At 38.5% G+C, this 21,714-nt stretch overlaps 1 protein-coding gene across 1 annotated transcript; it reads left to right on the top strand.

Moving 5' to 3' along the window:
• Positions 1-2,136: 2,136 nt before the first annotated feature.
• Positions 2,137-20,392, top strand: LOC146481623 (uncharacterized). Its single transcript, XM_085107579.1, has 17 exons — positions 2,137-2,458; positions 3,322-3,474; positions 4,094-4,207; positions 5,374-5,681; positions 6,960-7,098; positions 7,382-7,519; positions 7,953-8,137; positions 8,888-9,029; positions 9,218-9,564; positions 10,062-10,203; positions 10,538-10,881; positions 11,393-11,534; positions 14,745-15,088; positions 15,466-15,607; positions 16,681-16,997; positions 17,992-18,133; positions 19,202-20,392. The coding sequence occupies exons 1-17, from the start codon at positions 2,137-2,139 to the stop codon at positions 19,204-19,206; spliced, it is 3,426 nt and encodes a 1,141-aa protein (XP_084963705.1). The 3' UTR covers positions 19,207-20,392.
• The last annotated feature ends 1,322 nt before the right edge of the window (positions 20,393-21,714 follow it).

Raw genomic sequence — 21,714 nt, 5'->3', positions numbered from 1 at the left:
CGGCAGCGACTGAAGCTGACAATTCAAACAGCTGTCTGTTTTCTCACAGACACAAAGCCAAGAACAAAATAGTCTATGAAATACAGAAAATAAAAATTAAATTTATAGAGGTGACAACTAAATTCTATACAAAGTCTGTACAACGACACAACAAGAGTTGCTGATATTTTCAAAACTACAAGAAGCTCCCACCCGCAAAAAGAAGAGAACTGATCGAGGAGGGAAGGGCCACGCATTCGGAGAAAGATTGTATGGCCTGCAGTGTCGAGGGTTAACGTATTATTTAGAGAACGCCTTAGTAAGTATGTTGAGTGATAAAATGTTAGTTTATTGATTATCAGGACTATTCCAAGAATCTCTAAGAGAATATCCTTCAACGTGTTTTGGAAGGTATGTTTTGATATTTTTCGGATACGCGAGGGTAAGGAATTCCAGCCTTTTAGTGCAACTCTCAAAAAGGAATTACGCATCTTTTCTAGTCTTGAAGAGTTTGTATCTATATTTAAAGGAATTACTTGCGACGTCCCACATGATGTTATATAGACGATCAAAATAGTTAAAGACGAGAAAAACATTTGATTTTTTGAAAAGCAGGACAGCACATTCCCTGTAAAATTTGAAGTAAATCAAATTTAATTAAAACTCATTTTTGAAAAGTATTGAGATCACGTTACGACAAATATATTTTAAATATCGACTCTTACGTTCAAATAGGTCTCTAAACTTGTGATTCGATAAAGCTTTGTTCTGAAATCAAGTTCTTGTTTTGCGTTCCATTGATATTTCAAACATTTGTTTCTCACTTGGATTAAAAAGGAAAATATAACTATAACATGGAAACGATATAGTATTTCTAAAGACATAAAAGACTGCTTTTTATCCTGTATATAATTATTTTTATCAATTTTATTTCTTATTCTATTTTATTTATTTATTCATTTTTATCGTGACATGCCTGTAAACCAGCTGGTGCAGTTTTTGAACTAAGCCAGAAAGCTAAGCGCACGTTTTTCCACTTTAAATAAAGTTCCTTCGGTTCAGTTCAGTACGAAGTTTCAAGACTTGCTGCCAAATTTAAAAGACACGTCTAAATCCCTCAAACCTCTCGTATAAAAGAGAATAAAATGCTAGAACAAGACAAGATTCTACTTTGCTTTTTATTTCAGCGAGAAAAACAATCGAACCGTGAATGAATAATTGATCATGTTTCAGTTTCTACACTGCACACTGTGAGGTTCCTTTGACTCTTTGCACAAAAACAAAAGATTCGTGAAAGATCCATGTTATCGAAGACGACGCAAGCCGGCAATAAGAAATAACCTGAGGTGTTTACCGTTCAATCATTTGTGTTGCAGAAAAGAAAATAAGGTAACATGCTGAGAGCAATTTGATACTGATTGAAAACGTTACCTAGTATTGTAGAAGTTATTCACCACAACCAATGATATAAAGGTTATATCAGTTGGAATAAAAACTGACTTTTATTTGGTCGCAATTCGGTCTCTATAAGTTGAGGGGAGTGATGATAAATAAATAAAACAAGTATGTAAATCAACTTTCTCTACCGAGGGTGACACTTAACAGTTTGTTGCGACTGACAAACTGTGGCCCTCAGTTTCCAGAATTTGGAAATGTTGGTTTTTGAGGAGAGGAGAAAGCTGAACTACCCGGAGAAAACCTCCTGGAGCAAGGACGAGAACCAACAACAAACTCAACCCGGGTAAAGTTGGTGGGAGGCGAGAGCTCTCATCACTGCGCTATACCTGCTCCCCAAAATGATATAAGGCCTGATGATTAATATCCATGTTTAAATGAAGCTGATGATGATTATGATTTCTCTTTCCCATCATACCTCGTGCGTGCCTCTTTTGAAAGACAAGACAGACGACTAGGGACGAGTAAGATTTTCATTCGTTTACATGACCTGAGCCCAAACTCTCAAACCACGAAGAGTCATACCGCCGGGTATCTGCACCTCTAATATGAAAACTCATGTGGATCATACAAACGTGCTTGACTCATACTTAATTTTAGTTATCAAGCACATTTTATAAGATAAATTTCGGGATACATTTCGGTTATAAATATCTTCTTTTATATGATTCTCTCTCAGAGCCGCTTCGCCATATTGCTGTGATGTCACAAGCGGCGTGGATGGGTTCAGCAGCGCTACAGTTTTGTGTATTCTCGTGGATTTCATTGGCTGAGGCTACGGGCCAGTGTGAATCACGTGTTTCAATTAATGGCTTTGCTCTACAAGGTCACACCTTTGCATCATTACCAGTGAGAAGTCCTTTCGAATGCACGGTAAAATGTGAAAACGAACCCAGATGCCAAAGCTTCAACTACTTCATACCAGAACGGCTCTGCGAGCTTAACAACAGAACCAAAGAAGCAAAACCAGGGCAACTCGTGGAAGATCCTCCACGTTTTTATATGACAAGATGGATAGATAGAGGCAAGTGTGGTTTATAGTAACAGAAGGGTATGTTCCCAAATGTTTTCTGTCTTACATGGAGCGAGTAGGACCACTTCAATGCCTCTTTGATGGGTTCAGCTCACGTTCTTCGTGAAGACGAATTGGATAGCACAAATATTTAACTTGGCAATATATTCGGAGGTGCTCAATAATGTTTTATACGGTGAGGCTCACCCTGATTAAAATCCCTCACCGTTTCAAATACCATCTTTTACCGAAATGGTACCTCTTTCATATGCATAAAGTACTCTTGGACTTAACTGCTTCCCTTTTGGTTCCCTGTTTGTTCATTATTTTGGGAACCTTTAATAGAATACGTTTAAGTATTGTATAAGAGGGTTTAAATGTTGCTTCTTTTCGTATACTACGAGTGTAAGAAAACAGCACGGGCCTTCTTTGCGTATACTACGAGTGTAAGAAAACAGCCCGGGCCTTTGAGGAGGGAGCCTTCCCATATAGCCTCCTTTTCCGATTCTCCTTCAAAGAGAGAGTTCAGCCACTGCTATAGAAAACGTATTTTATATATGAGCATAATATGAAAATTTCTTCGGGTGTAAAACCCAGTTCTTTATACTATATGTATCCAGAAGCCAATGCAATAATCATTAGATATCTACCCCCTACATGCCTAGTCCCGCGAATAAACGCGAGGTGTTGGTTTTTTCAGTGAGTGGATGCCTGACATGAAGAATTCGCGCCATCCAATGATAGAAAAGAGCGAGCAAATAATCGATAATTAGGCCACTCATTTCGACAACTTGGCCAAATTAACTTCAATAAGGACCAAAGTATTTTGCCTGTAGTCATTTATGTTCAACTTCTTTAACTTTTTTTATCATTAGTTCCACTGGGATCCATTCCCGAGTTGCCTGCTGAATCCTGTTCTGAAATCAAGGCAAGTGAAGGACTGGAAGCACGAACCGCTGTATACTGGTTAGATGATCCTAAGAGATCTAGGAACATCATTCGGGTCTACTGTGACATGATAAACGGAGGTTTGTTCTAAACTCTGTAAAAGCAACACTAGAAAAGCATGTTTTCCTCAGGCGAGGAAAATCTCTGAGGTTTCACTTTCTACATCAAGCTATGACAATGTAGGTTATAGATGTCATTCGGAACAATGTGAATAATTTCTTGCTATATTGCTAGGACTTGATGTTCAGGAGAATTTTTGAGGGCTTGACTTTCCATTTCAGTCATAATATTATACTTTATTCTACTTCGGGAAACTGGTAACTAGTTTCTTAGAACCTTAATAAAATTCTGATGTCTAAATTACTTCAAGACACTCTCATCAGAGTGTGGAGTTATTGGTTTGACTCAAAAACATCGACATTGTGAAATAATTGCGCGCATAAACATATTAAAAACTTTCGACAGTTTTGTAAAGGGCTCATATGAAAATTTACATGCTGTCTACAGAAAGACTTTTAAAACCTGAAAAAACCCATCCATATGGGATTAAATAAGCCTCGCCAAACAATGAGTGAAAGCTTTTCTAAACACCCCCACCCCTCCCTCCTCCCTCCCAAAGGTGGAACGCAGGTTTCTTAAAGCTCTGGAATCGCGGTTGAGTCTTCTTCCCGGTTAATATTCTCTATGTTCTTTTCTTAGCTGCTGATTTCTGCCTTGACAATCCATGTCAAAACAATGGCACCTGTGAAAAAGCTGTCGCTAACTACACCTGCCTGTGTGAATCCCTCTGGACTGGTGACTTGTGTGAGAAAGGTATACGATTTTCGACAAGTATCTGGAGCTAATCAGAGGGGAACATGAAGGGTTTAGTGGAGTGTGGAATGGGGCTTAGAAATGAGGCAAGAGCAAGGATAGTCTGATCATTTACGGAATCAAAATACAATGGCGGGAAACCAAATTTCAGAATTGCTTCTCTTTCGTAAGCGGGATACGGGAAAATGTATTTAGAAATCTATGCCGGCAAGCGAAATCATGAGAAGCAAAGTGGATACACACCATACAAGAAAGGGACTGCAGATTGGGATTATTATGTAAAGGTGCGGGATAACAGGATAAGACAAAAAATTAAAGGCCCACAATCCATTAGCATCAGAAAAAGAAACGTCCTGACGGACATTCCGCGTGTGAAGAAAAAACGCTTTTTGCCGCCCACACTGGATAATTAGTTTGCTAAGACGCGGATAGTGGTTTTTGATTACTTACAATCAATTTTATTCAGTAGTATGATCAAAATATTTTATTTTTCTCAAGACTAAAAATATATCAATGAAATACGTGAAAGAAATTATGAATGGGCGGCCAGGGGAAGAAATATCACCTTTAAGACTTTTTCATGCTGCGCCGGAAAAGTTATTGTACAAAATAAGGGCACAGCGTGGTCAAACTATCTGAGAATAACATGCTGAGAAAAAAGTAAACGTTTTGACGTCAACATGCAGCCTATAAAATGTTGTTTGCGTAACTTGAATAGTACCTTGTCCTTTATATTGGGAATTACGTTGTTTGAGTACACCAAGAAACGCCAATTTAAGATGCGTTTTCCGTAAACGTTTCATACGGACACTTCTTTTTATTTGCGTTTGTTTTTGTCCACATTTCTCTTTGATTTTTTTTGGTAGGGATTTTCGGTTTCCGATTGGAAACTTCGGAATTATATAACGTTTGAGCTAAGAAGAAATTATTAGCACATAAAACCAACTGGTTGATAGGTCAAATTACCCTCCGATTTTTGAGAGGGAAAATCCCCTAATTTTTGCTCATGTATCTAACAAAATGAGTGTGAAAAACGTCTTGTATCCCCCCCAAAGTGATCACGTTACAATTGGTACAACTTGTGCAGAAAAGAAATTAGTCAGTCTGGCATACTTATGAATTAGGGAAGAGCTACTAATAATGCCTTAATTTTGTCGATTTCTAAGATTGTAGCGGAGCGTTAGGAATGGAAAACTACAGTATTCCTGATTGGTCCATTCAAGCTTCGAGTCATATCACAGGACTTAAGCCCAGCAATGGCAGGCTTCGTAGCAAGGACACTTGTTGGTCAGCGGCTGTTAACGACGCATATCAGTGGTTTCAAGTGGATTTTGGGAACTGGACTAAGGTCTCCGGAATTTCCACGCAGGGAAGAAACGTAGACAGTTATCAGCAGTGGGTTAAAACTTATCGTGTCTCTTACAGCTACGACGGGTTACTTTTTGCTGACTACAAAGAAGGATCAGATGCTAAGGTATTCACTGCATGTCTTTTTCTTGAATAAACTTTTACTCCAACCCCCTCCGCGTGTAAACCGGGTTGGTGAAACCTGAAATTTGAACACAGACCATGGAACTGGTAGCATAAACGATGTCAAAGGAAATTTAGTTGATGATCATTTAAAACTCAGGAGATAAAATAGGTTAACCGGAACGAATTTTAATGTAATCACTGTGATCAACAAAGACCACTAAAAGTATCAGTATGTTTTAAGAAGGTGATAAAAGGCATTTCATTAGCCATACAGTGCAATAAATTATTGGTACACGGTCCATTACTCAGGTCGTACATGGCAATACACAAAAACGTATACGGAAAATAGAATAAGAACGTGGTAAGTATACCTCAGGCCATGCCAAGATTTATACGGATCTTATACACTAGTATCAGGATTCCGTGTACTTGACTATAAGGAAACAAACGAGTACTGGTCATCATACAGTCCTTCAACACCAGTATATCGTTCCTTATACGTGATGTATTGGACTCTTTATACCACCTTATATTTGTTATTTCATGGTATTCTCAGGCCATAAAACATGAAATAACTGGTCTTTTGCCTTGCGAAACGTGATCTGTAGACAATATATTTTTTAAATAAACTCTAGTGAGCAGCACACAGCAACAGATCTTGTCAACTTCTTTATTATCATTGTAGTACAAATCACGTTCCAACAAGGGTGTGAACAGCAAAAAAACACCCAAAAAGCATTACGTGCAGGATATGACGGGAATCCTGCGTGACGCGGAAAATGCGCAATGTTTAATTTTGGGCTTCACACCCTTGTTGGAACGTGATTTGTACTACAATGATTAGGTATAAAATAGGTTCCCTCACTATCTTGTTCTAACTCCCTGAAGAAGTCTGTGTGATCAGACGAAACCGGTAGCAGATAATAAAGAAGTTGACAAGATCTGTTGCTGTGTGCTGCTCACTAGAGTTTATTTTAAAAAATTGTTTAAAAAAAATTTTTTTAAAAAAATTTAAAAAAAATTAAAAAAAATTGTTTAACAAAATTAAAAAAAAATTATGGAACCGACGTGATTTTCCAACATTAGCAGTGAACTGTGAATCGTAGTTACTCAATTCTAAACAATTTTTTTCTGTGGAACTTCTGTTTCGTCTCCTTTCCGCCGTCCACGCACTTCTTTCCCTTTTCTTTTGGTCAGCACTCTCTTTTCCCCCAGTCAGTCCCCTTCCTTTTTTAAACACGTCTGATAAGTGAAATGATAGTTCCGTTTTGATTTAAAGGTATTTGACGGGAACAGCGACAAAACTACGATTGTTCATCACGATTTAAAGAAGGCGATTGTTACGCGATTAATAAGAATTCATCCAATCACTTGTAACGACTGGATTTCTATGAGAGTTGAATTCTATGGCTGTAAAGGTGTGTATCCGGTCAAATATTGTATAAAAGTAATTGAAATCACGCAGGTGCCTTAAATGTGTTCACTTTAGCTCAAACATTTACTGAATTATAATCCATTTATGAAAACGATTCTCGTTTGCTTCGCTTGGGACCGCTTAAGATAACCATGGACTCTAATAGTCCGAATTTATTCAATTAAATTATTGGTTCAATTAGTTTTGTCACCATATTTTACACCTCCTATAGTTGTATAAATTTGGTATTAGTTTGTCTCAACCTTAAGACTGCATTTATTCTTCAGGATCTACAATTGAAAACAAATGCTTTTCACCGCTTGGCATGGAGAGTGGGCGCATACCGGACCTATCCATAATAGCCTCTTCCCGTCGCAACCAATTTAGTGGACCTGAGAGAAGTAGGCTCCATTTAAAGCTAAACGGTAAGAAGTTTGAAAATGGTCTGCATAGCTGATTTACAGCAGTTTTCCCTCCAAAAAAGGCAAACAACAGGAAAAATACGCTCGGTTATTGAACTGCCCCCTAACATTGTTATGTATACAAAACTAACTGCGAAAGGGGGTGTAAATGTTTTGTTTATGATGGAAGTGCAATTACCTATCATGATAGTTTGTTGACACTCCAGTAAAGTTCTTTTGAGGTTAAGGTGCCAATCAGCGACAGTCGAGTAAGCTTTATAATAGCGTGTTTCGATAGTTTAACTCAGATCAACAGTAAAGCGACCAGAGAATGACTCCCATAGCTCCAGATTTCAACAAAAACTAAGACAACACACAGAGAACCTAAATGTCAAAATAATTTTTACTGTATCCAGGAACTCAAATGTCGCCTGTCTTTTTCTCATCTTCACATCAGGATCTTATGCGGGAGGCTGGACTGCACAATACCACGATAACCGTCAATTCCTGCAGATTGATTTAGGTGATATTGCCATGGTTACTGGTATAGCTACTCAAGGAAACGATGTGCACAATTGGTGGTTGACAAAGTATAAGCTGTTTTATGGTAACGAGGATGGTAACTTCACAGAGTATAGTCAGGCAAACTAATTATTTTGTTCTTTTGTGCAGTACAAATGCTTCCCCCGAATTCGTGTCTGTAGCACCTTGGTTGTCTTCTTGCTGTAATGTTTTACTTTCTTGTTATTTCAAATTGTTAATGTTTAACAACTCTTAAAACCCTCAGTCTCTGACCTAAGTTTTTCATGATCATTCAAATGAACTGTGGGTAACATCACTTAAACAAATTAATTATGCACGTGATTAGATGTGGCGGGAAAATTCCCCCAACTGGCCTGGAATGAAACAATGAAGATTTGAACTAGTGGTTTCAAGTGTAGAGTGTAGATAATCCAGAACTTCAGTGAAATCATTGCGGATCATATCATTTCGAGTAAAAAAGATATTGATTACAAAGAGTATATATCTTTCAGATAATGAAAATTGGAAGGAAAAATCTTGTGAAGATGAGATTTGAGAGAAAATCATTTAAACTGACACAGCAATTCATTCTTTGCCTCCGCTTCGTCCCACAAATAATGGGAAGACCTGCAACGTCTTACATGATTGGTCGAGAAGACAACAGAATAAACAACAGAACAATGCTCCCAACCCTAAAAAAGCAATGCAGCTGCAGGTTGCAAGGGTCCAGTGAAAATAGAGCTTTTGAAAGGTGCAGGTGTGCTGCAAATAATCACACCTTATTTAACACCATCAACCTTTTAATCAAGCTCCTTGGATTATTCTGTAATTGATTTTCGTTCTGTTCCTTCATCCGTTCTTTGTCCGCAGGTAATGGAAGGGAATACGGACCGTCAAGGTATTGTTGGACACATGTTTGATTCACCAATCATTGCTCGTTTCATTGGAATCAAAGCGTTGTATTGGAACGGCCTCATATCTTTAAGAGTGGAATTATACGGATGTTATAAGGGTATGTACCAAAATGCGACATGCACTGTACAAAATGGAACCTGGCTTTAATTTATGTTTCATAGTTATTTTTGCATTGATTCTGAACAAAAGCTGAGAAATGATTTTTCACCACCACAAATTGATGCTTTTGCTTTCAACAATCAAATAAGTGTAAGTACAGTTTCTTACATATACTTTTCAATTTAGGATTTCACAAACCTATCTTGTCGCCTTGTGTTGAAGCGTTGGGAATGCATTCTGGTCAGATATTAGATTCGGATATTACTGCATCGAGCTCGTTGGGTCCCTCCTGGCCACCGAAAATAGGAAGACTGCATTATCTCATGGCAGGCACCGGTACAGAGGGATCCTGGGCAGCTGCGGTCAACAACCGATATCAGTGGCTTCAAGTAGATATGGGAAACTGGACACGAGTTACTGGTGTGGCAACTCAGGGTAAACAGGACGAGGATGAATGGGTTTCAAGTTACAGCTTATCAACGAGTTACGGAGAATTCTTTGAGTACGTTAGGAACAACACTGGTGCGAAGAAGGTAAAGCCTCCTACTGCTATATTACTGGGTTTTATGTACCTTAGAATGTCAGTTCTTTTGATTATGAAAGTTCTTATGAAAAGATGACATAAAATGTCTGTTTTGATGTAACAGCTTCCTTAATATACACTAGGAGGCTGTTCCAATGTTTAGAAGCACAATAAAGAAGCGGCGATCATCACGTCTTGAGGTTTGCGGATGGAGCATGTAAAAGAACCTTCGTTATCGCAATGTTTTTTTACAGTTTCTAAAAGGTGATAATCGACATCCGGGACGATGAAACTACGGTGTCTCTATTTACCACCATTACTGTCAACGAAGCCTGTTTTCTATTTTTAGAAGAACATTACACATTAATCACTAATTCTAAATGCACCAAGCTATTACTTAGAAACGAGTTTGTGTAGAAAATAAACGTGTCAGAAGGACTAGAGCGATCGATTAAATTATGTGTTGAAATAACATACGAGATGATTTTTGTGCATTTAACCTTCCAGATTTTTAACGGAAACTCAGACAGATATAGCGTGGTTAGACACCACTTGGATGAACCAATTATCTCTCGCTATTTCCGCATTCATCCAGAGAAGTGGCACAATTGTATATCTATGAGAGTAGAATTGTACGGCTGCAAATCAGGTACGTTCTTCATTTGTATAGAATACACTCTTCCAAATTTATTTTTGCCCCAAACCATTTTTTCATTCAGGTAGTTGTTTCTGTTCTAATTAAATAATAAAAACAGTACACAAAGGTTATTATACTTGTGTACATAAGTATGCTTTAGTATGTCAACCCCTTCAACCAAGGCTCTCAGAGATGGGGTTTGGTAGTACTTTTTCAAAACGTTTTAATATTCCCTTAACAAGAGTTTACATCTAGAACATTTGGTTCACGTGGAAATACTAAAAAAGGAAATACTTCCAGATGGTGCTTTAATACTTGGAGTACATTATCCGTTTTTTCTTCAAAGGCTTTCCTACTCCCAGACTTCCAGACTGTCTTCAGGCTCTGGGATTGGAAAGCGGGCACATCCCAGACTCCGCTATAACAGCCTCAAGTGAAATTGCTGTCAATGGGAAAGCCGCGAATGCCAGATTACACCTCCCGACTGGTGGACAAGGTCTTGGTGCGTGGACAGCGCTAAAACTAGACAAGTTTCAGTGGCTTCAAGTAAATTTTGGTAACTGGACTACAGTCAGCCGAGTGGCCATTCAAGGAAGATATGTCGCAGCGGAATGGGTAAAAAGTTTTAACCTTTCATCCAGCTACGATGGGGTGTTTTTTGACGATTACCAAGAGGAAGGCTCTAAAAAGGTATATGCTTTAGAAAATGCCATCAATTTAACTTAATGTTAAGAGATAAAAGACTATAGTTTACATCGAATTTAAAATAGCAAGAAGAAAATAAAACTAACTATACATTAGTTAGTCTGAGGAAAAATTCAATAAATGACATGTAAATATTAAGAAGTAACACCTAACACCACCATAAAACGTGAATGAATTGACGTAAACATTACTCATAACGAGGCTGGACATCTCTTAACAAATTACAAAATCCTACGTGATTGTTACTAATAATTCACGGAAGAAAACCTACTATGGACGTGCAAACTGTACACAAACTATTGAGATGCTTTCCTGAGTCACTACTGAAATGTGGACAAGTTCATACATTTCCAACCCATGCTTACATTTGAAACAAAACGTTTTACGATGGAGTGGAATATGCAACGATGTTGTTCATTCCTGCTTCCATTTTTTCACCATATACGTATTCTTCGTGAAAAGAATAAACTTAAGTGCTTTTTATTATTTTCGTCAGATATTTGAAGGAAACGACAACCAATACACCGTGGTAGGGCACAACCTAAGGGCGCCAATGGTTGCTCGTTATATTCGTATCCATCCTGTTACTTGGCACGGACTAATTTCCATGAGGGCCGAAATGTATGGCTGCAGTGGAGGTAATAGAGGAAACACAAGAAACTTATATTAGTGGAACTAAGTATACTATTAACGCGCAAAAATAAAACCTTTGATGAGAAAATAAACTTTTTTGTTTCAACAGTCTCGGAAAATTCGGGCTACTGGTTGGGGTTGGTCATTTTGCTTCATGTACTTTTTTTCATTCCAGTTGCTGCGCGCTTCAGCCAGTTGTTGAATCAACCGATGTTAGTGCACCATCATGCCCAAAAAGGCGGGGTAGTCTTATAGAATTTATAGCATTGCTTGATATTGACGCATCCTAATATAACGTCTTTACAACCACACACTTGTTTGGAATCTAACAGTAGCGTTCAGTGCCATGATGTTTTGCTATCCGCCGTTATCTGTGCTTCCAGCTTTTCATCTACTTGGTGCCGCATTTCCTTTGTCTTGTGAAAAGGCACTCCTCGATGTTTAACCGAGATTGGAGCCTAAATCCCACGGTCTTGTTGAAACACGGTTGACAGCAAACACACTTCTCACTTTCGGAGGTATCTTGGAACACGACTTTGTTGCTCACGCCTATGTTTTTAGAATGCCTCTCTCGACTGGTTAACAGATACACGTCTACCCACAGTGCTGCACAAATAGACATAAAGTGGCCCTTTTTAGTGGGTTGTAAGTCCCTCTGGCACTCGGTAACCTTTGAATGTCACTGCAGTACAAAATGCTCCAACTGTATGTTGCTCCGTGAACGAATCCGAGGATTTCAAAACACTGCTACTCGTCCAAGACATTTACCTCGTGAATCTCACAACGTTAACGTATGTCTGCAGCCATGTTCTGAGACCACGCGGTGGTTTCATCAACAACAATTCAACTAATATTACCCGTACCAAGTCTCTACACACAAATACACTTTGCTACGCAGCAATACCACCGACTGAAGTGTAGCTTACGCTTCTCCCAAGACTTGAAGAGGCGTGTTATCGACACAACAACAACAACAACAACAACAACAACAAGTTTTATTTGCATGACTATAACAAATACAGTATTGCAAAAGCTATTCATAGCTAATTATTGATTCGTTAACTAATTCTTAAGATAACTTAAAATAAAATAAAATAAAATAAAATAAAGTAACTGAAGTCTTTGCTTATTTTAAACTTTTCATACAGTAGAAGTAATCATTCCGGAGAGAAGTTTATCTCTCAATTCGAAGCACGAGGAAACAAATGAAATTAATTGAGTGTTTATAAAATAGTCTGTTGAGTTCATTATATGCGATAGTAAAGTTTCTTTTACTAATAGTCGTGTAAATGGAAGGCTAGGTTCTATTTTAGAAAAGAACATATCTCTTAAAGAAGAGTAACTTGGGCAATCTAATAAAAAATGAATTTCGTCTTCAATGGTTTTACGGTTGCAAACATTACACACCCTTTCATTACGGGGTATGTTGTCGTATCTTCCTGTTTCAATCAAAAGCTTGTGGCTGCTTATTCTTACTTTCACTAATGCTTTCCTAGAAGCGTTTTTCCTTGTGAGATCTAGGTAAGCAGAGGGGCCAAAAGTTTTTTGATTGTGTAATAAAAGCTGAGTTTTTGTGAGTGTTGAAGGGTTTGTAGGACAGCCTTTTGTTGAGGTAGCAGTTCCTTTATAAAACTCTCAACGCGACGATATAGGCCTTCACTCATAATTGTAGTTTCTGCACCTGTATCCAATATTGCTTAGCATTTAACAGTCCAGGAAAGTACCCCGTGTGGCTGTGGGCGGGGTCAGTTGACCTTGTGCCCTACCCCTGACACGTTTCCTTGATAGGGACCCACTTTCTTTCGACAATCACAAATCAGATGGGGTAGACTTCCACTTTAAAGCCACACTCTGGGGCCCAGTTTGGATGCTAAACCGTCACTCCTCTCCAAATCTGATCGCTGTTTCCCTTGTAGCATATTGTTTAACGTTTGTAGGATGTCAGCCGGCAGTTTAAAGAGCATCTTGGCCCATGGCTACACTGGGGGCTCTTGAGTTCCTGGAACTGAAAGATCCTGAACTCATTTGAGATACACTAATAGTAGCTGACGTACTCTCTTACTCCCCAGACTAACTCGAAGAGCAGAAATGTACACCTGATGCGACTCTGTAGTTTGTGAAACTGTCGGTCAGTGCACTCTGAACCACCGATCGCGTGGCAGTCTGTTCTGTAGTCAAGCTACAATAAGTTTGTTTAGCGAGGCCTTCAAGTACACCAGTAACATTTGGCGTTTTAATTTAGCATTTCACTTGTGGAGGGGATTACGAAGACTAGGTGGCAAACTTTCCCTTGAACACGGTAAAACACTTTCCATTCTGATGCGAAGAGGGAGATTCGGCGAGTTGCTCTCACCGGTCGAGGCGGACGCGGCACATTTAAGTGTCATGGCCAATTTGGTTTCCAAGGCCCCACAGCATCTTCTCTTCTGGGGTCAGCCTACTTTCACCGCTGTCAACAACTGTGACGTCTTTGCAGCTCCACACTACTTTGAAAAATTAACACTAATTATTTGACACGAGCTAGGACGAGTTACTTTTGGAACACAACACCAATGGGCATGCTCACTAATAACTAGAGTACTCCGACACTGCCTCAAGACATTATACGTCTCTCTTGCTAAGGCAGCGATTTCAGGAGGAAGAATAGATTTGACGGTATAAACAGTATTTTAACGGGACGGCTACACTTTCAATCGTGAAACCAAGGCTTCAGCGATGGTGAAAATGCCTAAACTTGACGACGTGAGGTTGCATTCTTTATTGGAGATTGACGGTTAAGCTATCTAACTGGTTCATTCATGGGTTCACTTAGCACTACAACTTACACAGCAGAGTTAATTCTCTGATTCATCATTTGTGTCATTAGTGATAGCGACACAACATTCATTGTATCCATGAGATAATAGGCAGGTTAAACCGACTACTTATTTATATTTTGGATAATATTTGCTCCAAATTTATAACCTTCCAGAAATTAAGGTTACTTCACATATTTTAAAGTGAACCTTAGGAAAAAATATAAGTAAAGACTAACTTTGGAAGTGGAGATCGAAGAATTAATTTTCCTTTTTCTTTAAACTAAACTAGCTAAATGTTGCACAGGTGCTGATCTTTCTGTCTTATTTTCGTCTTTCTAAAACACATGATCATTTTATATAGGAGAAAAGATATACAATGTACACCGATAAACAATGGCCTTTTTCGTGTCATTTAAGGAGTCTCCACACCTAAACTACCAAAGTGCCTTAAGTCACTCGGAATGGAAGATGAAGTCATTCCTGATTCAGCCATAACAGCTTCATCTAAAGTGGATCAACAGCACGAGGGACGCAATGCCAGGCTACATTTTAAAGGTGGACAGGGAAGAGTCGCTGCGTGGGTCGCATTGAAAAACAACGAGTTACAATGGCTCCAAGTTACTTTCGGCAACTGGACCAAAGTTGCTGGTGTAGCAATTCAAGGCAGGCACAATGTCGAGCAGTGGGTTGAAACTTTTACCATCTCATTCAGTTTCGATGGTCTACTGTTCAAAAATTACCGTAAGCAAGGACACAAGAAGGTATCAAACAGTATTAAAGTATTTTACTCGACTCAATTTTATACATCCATTAGGTTCTTCACGAATACGTCTCAGGAAACATTTTTATTATCTTGTCATGGTTATCTAGTACGTGCTTCATAGCTCAGCTGATAGAGCAATGCATTGTTATCGCAGGGGTCTTGAGTATGAATCCCGTTCAAACCTGAATTTGTTTTTTGTCTTTTTCTTTCACAACCGGCTCATCAAACATATATGACTGCGGAGATCTTTCAGGAATTGAATGTTTCATCCATAGTTCAAATACACGATGTTTCATGACAAAACAGCTGCTTTTTCTGGCGATTATACTTTTTTAATTTTTGTTTCTTCTTTTTCGTCCCCCTTTGTTGCATCAGGTTTTTATTGGAAACAGAGATTGGAATAATGTAGTCAGTCAAAGACTAGAAGAACCAATTATAACCCGTTACATTCGCATTCACGCCGTAACATGGCATGTACACATTGCTATGAGAGTAGAGTTTTATGGATGCTTTCAAGGTAGGTTAAATTACTAAAAATGTGGTAGCTTAAGTATTGTATAAGCTACTGCCAATAGACTAATCTGATTTACAGCCAAATCAAAATAAATTATGTACAAGTAATCTTTCGTATGTTATCCCCTAAGAACGAATATTACAAGAAATAGCATCATCCCGTCGAAAACAAGTTGGTGGGAGGCCAGCATAGTTTGGCCAAGGATTTGAACATGGAGCTGCCGTGCAACCAATCAAGCAAGTGAACAGAAAGGCAGACTTCAACTCAGAAAATCCGAATTAAAAAACGACAGGATGTGCAACGGCGCTGGAACACCTCGGGAAAGACAAACCTAGTCATACAATACTGTACATTTGTAGCAAGGCGTTTCTGTGAGTTTTTCGCCTCTCGACCGCGCAAATTTTGCCCAACATTCGCGACATCAAAGAGCAATAAGCACAGAAACGTAATATCTAGGTAACACATGCAGACACCAGGGCCCAGTTGTTCAACCGGCCCCAGTAAAAGATTTTGTGGAGAATGAGAACTTTGGGTAAGTGTTTAATTCGTCCACAACTGTCTGGAGCCGTCTCTCAAAGTTGCACGGATGTCTACTTAACTTTATGCCACTAATACACAGTTCAACATTTGTTATTCAACTAATGCTGAAACAATAACACAATTTTTTTTTTCTTTTGCAAAATAAACACTGAAAGATGTTCAGTTCCCTTAGAATTCATGTTTTTATTCAACTCAATTTATTTCTCAGACGATCCTGCACGTTTTAGCTTTGGATTCCCATCTTATATTAATACTAGGGTTTTATTAAATGATCTATTGGTTGATGGCTAAATTGCCCTCAACCTATCACGGCACACGTGATGTCTTGGTTATTTCATAAAACTAGCAATAACGCTTAAAATGGTACACCCTAACTCTAACCTACCTTCACTTACTTCTTTTGCAAATCACAATTTCTAAGTCTACGATGCAATGAAAATTACTAATTACAACGAGGAACGAAATTTTAAATAAACGATACCTTTGGCTATTTTCATTAACATTTTGACGTTTCTTCCACTCTTGTTATCTGTTAGGCTTTGACATCCCTGTGGTAAATTGCACGTCCCCTATTGGTATGAAAAGTAAGGACGTTATACCAAATGAAGCCATCACAGCTTCCACATTTGCTACAGGTTACGACCCTGAAAAAGCGAGGTTTGAGAGCAAGTACGGTGGATGGAAGTCTTTACATGCAGACTTAAGCCAGTGGATTCAAGTGGATTTAGGAAATATCACCAAAGTAACTGGAATTGCCACCCAAGGAATATTCAACTTAAGTCAGTGGGTTACAAAATACTCCTTATCGTACAGACTCAATGAAGATCCATATATGTCCTACAAGAATGATCAGGTGCGCTTAATGCCAGTGTTTTGAATTTTAGCGTAATAGCGATCAAGATCAGGGAAAGAGATGGAGGTTTTCAATACCATACTGCAAATCCTCGCACATGGACCCGAGTGCTCATTTCAATTGTGGGTTTAGGCAGGAAGCACTTTTTCGAGGGGTGCTAGTTCGAGGAGGACCTCATTTAATTTTCCCACATATTGGTCCAGATGGGCATCAGAGTAAACTGTGCATTTATATACAAAGCTGTTCGAATTTTGTAATAGGGGCACACTTCGCACGCATAATGTAAATACATGAACTTGGAATTGTAAGATGCCGCGACCTGGAAGAATAGAAACTGGTTTCTTGTATTGTAATGATGCAGTTAAAAGCGGCTCAACTTTGATTCTCAATTACCGATGATTGAACAAAATGATAACTGATAAACGTGACTGACACTATCACAACTTTTCGTCTCTGTAGTATTCAACCAGAGAATAGGCGGGTACGATTACTCAAGCAGACGCGCTTATTTCAAATTTTGGCTAAGGGAAGTTTCGTCGAGGGAAGCGCTTATTCGAGGATTTACGGTTTCCATTTACACACTGAATACAGTTAGCATAAACATTTTTCAAATTAAATTTGATCAGAAATATATTTTACTTTATGCAGCTTATTTAACATTCTCTCCGATATAATCTACGAATCATGAACAAAACCTCACACCACAATTTTAAACTGATTTTAACCAACTCATTCAGTTTAAAAGCATAGTCCACTATAATACAAGCTGCATTTTAAAATCTAATCCTTATTTTAGCAACCTGAAGTGAGAAAGAATTTTGTACAGGTAGAATTGTAGCCACTTTATCAGTATCGCTTTTTAACATGTCTCGCCGTTTGCCGTTCCTTGTTGCAGTTGATTTTACAGAAACTAAAACTAAGCTCTAGTGTTTATGGGTTTCTTGGGTCTCACTCAGCACTCGTGCTAACAACCAAAAACTTGCTATTTTTCCAGCTTTTGTTGGGTAACATGGACAAAGAGACCGTGATCGGCCACATTCTCGACCCTCCAGTTATAGCACGTTTTATAAAACTGCACCCAAAGAAATGGCATGGTCATATTGCCATGAGATTTGACTTGTATGGCTGCAAACATGGTAAGTGATTCCAGCAATAGGCACATATCAAGTTTAACTTTTCGATTTATATTAATTTTTTATTATTACAATATTATGTCAATTAGCCATGTAGATACCCGTGTAATCAACCCTACGCACTGCAACACATCAACCTACGCCGGAAAATAAATTGAAAGGCCCATTTACACATGCGATTTTTTGTGCGACTATTATGGCACGTCACTGTAATTTTCCCCCGCCAGGGTACGACTTCAAATCACCCGTTTAAACAACTGCGATATCAGACCGATATCGCTGTAAAATGTTCTCAGATATCCTGCAATTTGTATCAGGTTTCAGGCAATAAATTGGCGATAAACCGCGCTGATATCACAAAATTGCCAAAAATCACTTGTATAAACGGGCCTTAATCCTATTTATACCGGGGAAGAAGGGCGGATTTCTGCGCCACGCCAACTTTGAACGTTCACAACTTTATTAATGTTTGAGCAAACGCCATCAAACTTCACAGTAATTTATTATCTGAAGACAATGTAATGGGGTAGGTCAGTGTTCATTGAATTTTATTTCACCGTGAAAACCAACTTTTGGCAGGCAGGTTTTTCCGACAATGGGATACCGCTGCTTTAAAAAATGCAAAATTATCTTTTTTGTATCAACGTTTAATTTGTAATAATTTTAGTGCTCCTCCGTTGGCTTTGATTGCTTTTTGGCCGTTTTAAGATGGTTTTGGGGAAATCCATAAATCCTCATAGTCTTACATAATCGTACAGAATACGAGAAAAGCCCGGACTAGATAAGATTAAAATTGAGGACTTCAGTTCTCTTAAAAGAAGCAAAGTCCTCCTTCATTCGTCAAAAATAAAAAATGTGCGACTTACCGTAGGACTTTGCCTTTAATGAAGGTGCCAGGAGCCAGTGGAAAGGAGATTGGATCGCGGATTTAGTAGAGTAATTTGTCCAAATACTTGGATCCTGGAAATGAAGCAGATCATAGATTAGTCCCCTTTTTAATCCAATCTGGATTTGGCCGTTTTAAGTTCTGATCGTGGATCTCATCCTTATTTATTGACCTTTATATTGCAGTGTGATTTAAACGCGTGTTTGCAACAGGACTCTACGAAATCGCGGCAAGGTATACAGACGATAAGGACAGAAGTCAAAAGATGATAGTTAAGGGACGACAAGTTGTACTATTACCAGCACCTGTAAATAAGCTACCACAGCGATCATTTAGTCCGTGCCCTTCCTGATAATGAAAGGGGTTGAAATTACTGACAGAAATGAAAAAACGAACGGTTCAAACCAATGACAGAAATCAGGAAAACAGTTGAAACCATGGACAAAAATCATGAACACCGTTGAAACCACTGATAGAAAACAAGAAAATGCTTAAAACTACTGACAGAAATCAGGAAAAACCCTTGACGGAAAGCAAGAAAGGCGTTGGAACAAGTGACAAAAATCAACTGAAAGTGGTTGAAACCAACGATAGAAATCAAGAAAATGGTTGAAAGGACTGAAGGAAATTAAGGAAACGCTTGAAACCACTGAAACAAACCGAGACAACGGTTCAAACCGCCTACAACATTACTGACGGAAACAGAAACCAAGAAACTTAGAAATGTGGGGCAACTCTCTAGAACAACCTACCCCGGCTGTAATCTTAGGCAGGTGGAATCACTTAATCAATTAAGAAACTATTTAATGATCATTTTAGTTACGCTCGAGGAACGGCATTCATGAGTTTTCTTTGGGTTTTAGTGTTGTTTAGGATTAATATTTGTATATATGTGTGATCATAGGAGAGCTGAATCACTCAATTAATTTAAGCAACTACTTAATCTCCATTTTATATAAGCTTGAGACACGGCATTCATGGAAGGCAGGTCAAGGTTTCTTTAGGATTTAGAATTGCTGTTTAGGATTAGGATTTTTATATATTTGTACACTGTTTTCATATTGATATTTTGTCTTGTACGTTCATTTGTATCGACCTGGCCCCAGTTGTTCAAAGGCCGGATAACTTTATCCGCTGGATAAGGCACTATTTATGCTCCAAAATATACTTCACGTTAAACGTTGTCCAAGGTTTTCGTACACTTCCAAACTTAACTGTGGTTAGAGTGTGCATATTCACTTGTACTAGAGGAAATACTGAAATATTTGCACAGATTGAAAGTGTCAGATAGTGACTTATCCACAGGATAAAGTTTTCCGGCCTTTGAACAACTAGAGCCTGATGAATTTTTAACCCCGGTTAAATAAATAAAGATTGATTAATTGATTGATTGTACATTTTTGATATTGATACTTGATCTCGTAGTTTTATATTGTATTAACCATGTGCAAAATAAAGATTGACTGAATAATTGATTTTAAAACAACAGACAGAAAACAAGGAGGCAATTGACACCACTTACAGGAATAAAGAAAAGTGTTTAAAAAACCACTGCCATAAACCAAGAAAACGATTGACACCAGTGATAGAAACAAGCAAAACGGTTGAAACCACTGAAATCAACCAAAAAGGGTTTAACAGAAATCAAGAAAACGATTGAAAGTACTGACAGAAATCAAGGAAGGAGTTGAAACCACTGACACAAAACCTACGAAACGATTGAATCTACTGACACAAATCAAGACAGGGGTTGCAAGCACTGAAAAGAAATAAAAGGAGTTGAAAAAAAAAAGTGACAGAAACGAATAAAGGGCTTGAACCCATTGAGAGAAACTAAGAAAGGAATTGAAACCACTGACAGATTTGTGGCTCGGTTGTGAAGTTTCATCGGATCCGCTTCGAATCAAGAGAATAAAGAATGCTTCACCGTTCATATTTACAGAACGTATGCAGACCACATGTAATGAAGATAACAAAAGGGGGGTATTATGTCCATTTTTTGATATGTTAAGCTCGGTATATCACAGGCTCAAGAAAAATTGTTCCGGCTCGCACAAAAGAGGTTCGGTCTCGCAAGCTAGCCTTCAGTCACTCCCGAAAAAAAGGGGTGGGGCAGGGTGTGTGAAATAACTGACAGAAAACAGGAAAGGTGTTGAAATCACACACAGAAATTAATAAAGGGTTGGAACTAGTGACACAATCAAGAAAAAGTCTTAAGTCACTAAAAGAAATTAAGAAAATTATTAAAACCACTCAAAGAAAACAATGAAGGGGTTTGTACAATCCGTTGCAGAAAAATGTATAAATTCTCTTAGACCATCATGCGATGGGATTTGTTCCTCGGGGTCTCTCCTTACTGTCTGAATGACTGTCTCAAATTTGCAAAATCCTTCATTTGTTGCTTGTTCCTTGCGTTCCTCTAACAGGTGGAGCTTCTGAACTATGGCGGTTGATGTGTGTCAAAATTAGTCTAGTAAAATTTATTGAGGGGTTTCCTGTATTTTGACTGTTGTCTTGTATTTTAATAGCCGACTGCTTTGTCATTTTGAGTGTTGCCATTCTGAGGCCGTTCTCATTTTGCGTATGTGCGTCCATTTTGAATGCGTTCTCATTTTGAGTGTGCTCTAAGTCAGAGTGTATTCTCATTTTCAGCCAGCCAGTTCCCATTTTGAGTCCGTCCCCATTTCGAGAGTGCTCT

The sequence above is a fragment of the Pavona decussata genome, unplaced genomic scaffold, assembly GCF_977016875.1.
Source record: "Pavona decussata unplaced genomic scaffold, jaPavDecu1.1 SCAFFOLD_48, whole genome shotgun sequence".
In the NCBI taxonomy this organism is placed as follows: domain Eukaryota; kingdom Metazoa; phylum Cnidaria; class Anthozoa; order Scleractinia; family Agariciidae; genus Pavona; species Pavona decussata.
This window is presented reverse-complemented; position numbering and strand designations above follow the sequence as displayed.